Raw genomic sequence first — 6,295 nt, forward strand, 5'->3', positions numbered from 1 at the left:
CCCACCTTGAGCCATTCACTCGGAGTCTCTGTAAAGTGCGGAGAAGACCGGAGACCAGCCGCTGTTAGCTAGCCAAGATGTTCGAATCCTTGACTACATCGGAGAATCCGATGGCTTGAGGGGTTTCGTGCTTGTCGGCCTTCTGAGGTGAAGTTGATTCGTTCCTCTGCAACCCTAGCTGCTCGCGCTTGCCATAGTACGCTGCGGGCTTTCCCATAGTGATTACCTGCATCCCACTTGTCTCCGATCTTTTCGGACCCTGCATCTACTGTCCAGAACTCGCACGGCGTGACGCGATGACTCCGATGGTGACTAAGACAACTTCCTCACAATGCAGCCTCAAAATCAAGCAAGCACCTGGCATGTTCTCCGAGCGGTCACGGGTCACTTCGACCCAACCACCGTTTGTGTGTTCAATGGACAGAACACGAGTTTTTCATTATGGAAACAAGAACTGCCACTCTGCACCAATCTACTCTATTTGAATCTCTCTAACTGTGGACTCTCAAACATAAGTGCCTTGTTCCCTCTCACACAACTTACGCATCTTGATATTTCTCACAACAGCATTATGACTCTCGACCAAATCAATCGGTTCAAATACCTTGAGAATCTCCGGGCTGTTGCTAATCCAATCACGAGGTTTCAGGTACGATTTTTGATCCCTGTCGGTGATCATTTAAAGGCCACAACGGACAGATATCCTGTTTGCTGATAAAACACACTCAGGAGTACTTCGCGCATCCGGGAGTGCGCTGACACCATGTGATACAGGAACACAGACTAGACTGTCTCTCTTACGAAGGGTCGGTCGGTTCGTTCCTTCTCTGCTACTCGGATTCTCGATGACGTCAGAATCCTTATGCTGAGAAGTTTAGACGCATCTTACTAATAAGAAGACAGGAAGAAAGAACTCTTCAAAGAAGAACAGTGAAAAACTGAGGATGCACCCCAACGAGAAGATTACACTTTGCTTGGCCACACACAAGCCGTTTCCATCTGAATCTCTATAGCGTAAAGAGGAAAGAAGGCTTCAGTCTTCCTGATCTATAATGTAAAGAGATAAAGATTGTATAATCTCTCGAATCGAACGAATGAACGATGTGCGAACTCTGTTCCCCTCTTTTGCGTGTGTTTCAGGATGTGAGGGATTTATCAGGATTGCATTTCTTAACATCGTTATCTCTACAGAATATTGATCAATCTGACGCATGTCCAGTGTGTCGTATCGAAGACTATAAAGCCCGTATCTTATATCTGCTTCCTCAGACGTCTTCACATGGAGGGTCTAAGACAGAAACTCCAAGAATTGTAGTCGCCCCAGGGGGATCGCCACGAAGTCATGTTGCTGGATTACGCACGCGGTTGAGAAGCCTTGACGGTCTTCGTGTGCAACACCCTGATGTCGTGGCGCTAGCTGACAAGGGACTTCGCATCATCAACTCAATGAAGTCAAAAACTGAAAAGCTGCGAGATAGGATTACAGAAGTCTGTAATCCAATAGTTCTTGGCTTCACACCGCTTGACGAAGATACAGAATTGTTTCAACAACCCGACTTTTCTTCATGTCACGAAGAATTAGCCCTTCTCAAGCAGTCGCTAGACGATGCGAAAAAAGTCTTAGCACAGTTTGAAGACGTTACTTCTACTACCATCGATCCTTCAGCGAAAGTGAAAGAGGAGAAAGCTTGAGAGAATGCGGACGTGAAAAGCGTTGGGCTTGCACAAGCTGACATAGTTTCTAAAAGAGATATCCCGACCAAGGTCCACTATCACGCTGGAGAACAGCTTTCTCACGGCCTCAAAGGCTTAAACGGTAAGCTCCCGGCACAGAAACAAAAGAGTGTCTGGATCGCTGCTTGCAGTAGCTCTACACGCTCCAAACCTCTATCTACACCGGTCAGCCAGAAACTTTACTCGTCCGTCCGCCTTTTCCGGGACCTTCTTTGTCTAGACGTATCATGTACTCGGTCGCTCAGGTTTTACCCCCTAGTAAACATACCCAATGTCTCAACCAGCCAAGCACAAAGAAGTAAAAAGCTAACATAGCTAGGATACGCTCGCTAGAGTGGGAAGTGCAGTAGACCTTTTGTTGATGCTTAGGCCTTGACTACGTTCCTAGTTAGAGCTGAGTATGTCTGTACAGGTTAATAGGTCGAAGCGTTTCTTCAGTGGTCGAAGACTGATTAGTGTGGCCGCGGAAACATCCTTAGCGTCCCGCAGATCTTTGTACGTCAATCCATGTGGCGCTGCTTTACCTATTGCAGTGGCTGGTTGGCCTTCATTCTGAAGCCATCTCTCTATGCAGTCTATTTCTCTTCCAATAAAAGAATCATACCTTGCTCGCTCCACGTGTCAACTCTTCTCCGCTGTATAGGCAGGCACCCTCACATCAGCCCTTTAGACTAACATGAGCCAGGACCCTATCCGCCTCTTCAACACGTGCATACCGTTGCAATAAGCTACTGTTTTCTTCTCTTGAATTCCTTGGTCTCTGTTCGCACCCTCCTTACTACGTTCAGAAACAAACCAGAAAGTCTTTAACAGAACACTCCTCCTCATCAGCGCTCCTTTCCAGCTAGGACCCTATCTCCCCGGTCAAAAAGAACAACTCATGAAACAAATCACCCGGACTCTCAAACCCCATACAGGAAAAGCACAAATGTACTGTTCTATGAAGAGAGCCTGCTTCTTGCAAAAGGGCCATCTTCTAAAGGGTTAGACGCCCAGTCTTACTTCCTCCACGGTGCGTGTACACCGAGAGAGTCGCGCCCCTTCACTTTAGTCAGTGACGCCTTCTGTGATACATGACGGTCATCTCTCTCTTCGCCGAACGAACTTCTTCCCTCTTCTTTTTTAGCTGTCCTTTTGAGTTAACGTGTCACTGGTTTTATCATAGACCTTTTTTCGATATTCTAGAATGATTTCGAATCCTGTTGTCTTACTGACACCTTCGGTTCCTTCCTCGGCCCCGTGAATGCTCCGTAGCTCATTACAGCTCATCCCCTCAGTCAACTGTACAATGAACTTTCCTTTGTTACCAAAAGCTTTTTCTATAGTACCTACATGGCAATCTTCTTTTTTCTTCTTGCTCGTCTGCTTTTCTTCATCCTTCTCTGTGTAGCCATTATCTGTCTCAGCGCTACGAGGACATATCTTCACTTTGAATCCTACGAATCTAGATACATGCTGACTTGACTTAAAGAGACTACGGCCTATAAGAGAGAAAGCCTTGCATGCAGAAGCTTCGCTCGTTTTCTCCACTGCTTTGCCTCCCCCCTCTCCTCCGCATTTACAAGGGGGGTCAAATACAAACCGTTCTACGTAACCCGTCTTTTTCTTAGGCTTATAGACAGGGAGCTCTTGTACGTAAGGGTGATAGAAGATAGAAGGCATAGGCGCTTTGAAAGATGTTGTGGAATGGCTAGATGACTTCTTCTTTTCATTCTGAGACAATCCTTGAGAAGGAGGAGGAACAGCCGTTAACGGCGTCAGCATATTCCCGAAGAAAGCTAAGCGACACTGCGGAGAGCTTGTATCCATATCAAGTTTGGAACAAATAAAGACACTCCGTGAAGGAACCTAAGAAAGGACCGCATCACACACAAACACACACGGGAGATAGAGAGACAGAGAGGCTAAAGATGAATAGACAGGTCAAATGATGGAAGACAGATAGACAGATTGAAGACAGACATAGATAGAAGGTAGATAGATAGATAAAAGGAACACAGATAGATGGATAGATCCAGTCCCCGAGGAACGAGGGAATGCGTCTATTGCACGCAGTCCGTTCCCTTTCTTAACTTCTCTCCATCCTTCTACGCACGTTGTTCATTTTCTCGACTGTAGAGACACAATCCCCCCGGTAAGCTTGTTTGCATGCAGTTTCTCTTATCGCGACAGTCACAGAACTCGAGCTCTGACTATCATAGAAAAGAAAGAATGAGAATCCATCGGACAACCTATAGAATGAGGAAAACAAAGAATCGAACCCTGTCGGCCCAGAGAGAGTTAGAACTATCATGGAGTGTACAGACACCTTGTCTTCGTAGACAAGGTGTCTGTACAGATACGTCACCACGGAAGACTTTCCGGAGTCAAGGAAATTCCTTCACCGCAACAAGAAAAACGCTTGGAAGTGCAAGAAGTAGTTGTCTATCTGCAGAGCTTCTTCATGATCTCAATCGTTAAGAGAACGATCTTCCTTCGCGTCTATCGAAAGAAGTCTGCACTTGTTTCTCCGATACCTAGTTCCACCGTCGACCTTGTCTAACACCCCAGGATACTTAGGTGTACATACACTCACCCTGAAGAGGGGAGAAAAGTCACGCCCGAAAAGACATAGATAGCGAAGAAAGTAGAGTTCTTTGCTGTCGACAACTTACAATAATTGGTTTCTCAAAGCTGAGAATGGCAAACTGTGACCGGAGACGTTCTTTCTTCTTCTTCTCTTGTGGTAGCTCATCTCTCATATCATGATAGGCTGGCGATTTCTGTTTCTGGCATGAATCGCCAGCAAAACGTCGTTCTTTCCCTTTTCTTTCATCTTGTTGTAAAAGGACTAGCTCGTCAAGGTGGGTGTATGTACACTTCAGATCAATAGTTTCAGGCCAAGTAGAAGAGCTTCTCTGTGAGGGCTGTCGAGCATTCCTCTTGTGATCTTCTGGAGAGGCGTAGCTCTCCGACGGCCCTCCAGATATCAACCGGCCGACATTTAGACTTGAATCTAAAGGGAGAAGATCATAAAGATACATAAAGACAGCAAAAGCGATGCGAAACGATCGTTCTTTAACCGGATGAAGGAAGACTGCAAGAAAAGGATTCTGTAAATCTAGACTTTCGTATCTGCTTTGAAGTAACAGAATAAAATACTCCATACATAGTCATACATCTACATTGATACACATACACCTATATGCATACATACACATCTCTATTCATACATATATAGAGATATATATAAACATACATCTGAATTCATACATACATATCTATATTCAGACATGTATATAATATCTATACATACATGTGAGTCGCCCACGTATGATAAAACAAGAGAGAGATAGAGGGGGCAGGTCCGAAAGAAAGCATTCTAGCTACCCTACAACTAGGCATGTCGGCTACATAAGAGATAGAAGTGTCTCTTCTTCCCTCCTTTAGCTCTAGAAAATTCCACGTTCACGCCTCTCGCATGCAGTACCCGGCTTGCCTATATCTTGCCTCCATGGAAGATGACTCGTGTAAAGAGGGGCACATGCTTATGCAGGCAAGACACGTATTCTTTTTCGGAGTCATTTCTAGCCTTCTTCTATGAGTGAGGAATGTCTTCTTATCTCCGTTGGACATACATGATACAGAAGTAGAAGTCAAGCAGGAAGTTGATCGAGAATCTCTTTCTTTCTCTTTCTCTTCATCTTCTTCTTCGGATGAAGAGAAAGACCCAAAGAAAGAAGCGACACACATGACGGTTGTGTGGCCAACAGTACAGTGGAACTTCATGCCTGAGGAAATCTGAAAAAGCCACAGAAAGACACAAACCCTGAACAGAAAAAAGGACTTCTACCACCACTACTATTACACTCACTATGACTGTGACCACTACTGCAACGGTGTTCCGGTGTACATACACCCCAACAAGAGAGCCTGATGCCAAGGTAGAGCTGCTTTTCTCCGGACTTCAGAAGAAATCGAAACACTTAGAGTGAGCTAGCGATTTCCTTCTTCCATACAATCCAATATAGAGCTGTATGTACACCTCCGGCATAAGTAAACATTCCTATAGATGTATGAGGAATACATCTGACCTTTCCATTCTGCAGGCGTCTATGGCTTTACAGATACATGCGGTAGAAACACTTCAGAAGCAGATTCTTAACTACACCTGCATGCAATGCTTTTCTTCAGAGAAATACATCTCCTATCCCCCGCTCTACTGCGTACTGAAAATACATAGATCTCGCATGTATGGAGGTGGAGAATTACAGACAATGAACCCTATCTTCTTTTCTACCGAGAGGAAGGAGACAAACACCATCCTTACGTCGATACATGAAGTAGTCCTCATAAGAGCTGCATGTGTGCATGCACACACCTAAACATAGCCTATATATATATATATGCATGCATTGATATGTAGACAGTTTGCTAATGCAATCTATGTAGATAGAAACACATGCATATAGATATCGCTAGATAGAAATAAAGACAAGTCCACAGATCAACACCACCCACACAACCAAACGTACATACAGCTCAATCTATCTTTAATCTAATCTATCTATCTTTATTCTAT

The 6,295-nt window shown here is 44.7% G+C and overlaps 2 protein-coding genes across 2 annotated transcripts in view; one reads left to right on the plus strand and one right to left on the minus strand.

Annotated features, from left to right (window-relative positions):
* Positions 1–331: 331 nt before the first annotated feature.
* CSUI_001069 (leucine rich repeat-containing protein) lies at positions 332–1,692 on the plus strand (the record flags this gene model as incomplete). Its single annotated transcript, XM_068061275.1, has 2 exons — positions 332–649; positions 1,141–1,692. The coding sequence occupies 2 exons, from the start codon at positions 332–334 to the stop codon at positions 1,690–1,692; spliced, it is 870 nt and encodes a 289-aa protein (XP_067926732.1).
* Positions 1,693–2,580: 888 nt separating this feature from the next.
* Positions 2,581–6,295, minus strand: part of CSUI_001070 (elongation factor tu gtp binding domain-containing protein) — a gene marked incomplete at its 5' end in the record, with an annotated part of 8,634 nt that continues 4,919 nt past the window's right edge. The window contains 3 exons of the mRNA XM_068061276.1: positions 2,581–3,582; positions 4,389–4,729; positions 5,352–5,514. Coding sequence (XP_067926733.1) covers positions 2,857–3,582; positions 4,389–4,729; positions 5,352–5,514 — 1,230 coding nt within the window. The remainder of the gene's footprint in view (positions 3,583–4,388; positions 4,730–5,351; positions 5,515–6,295) is intronic.

Source organism: Cystoisospora suis (genome assembly GCF_002600585.1).
Source record: "Cystoisospora suis strain Wien I chromosome Unknown contig_426, whole genome shotgun sequence".
NCBI lineage: Eukaryota > Apicomplexa > Conoidasida > Eucoccidiorida > Sarcocystidae > Cystoisospora > Cystoisospora suis.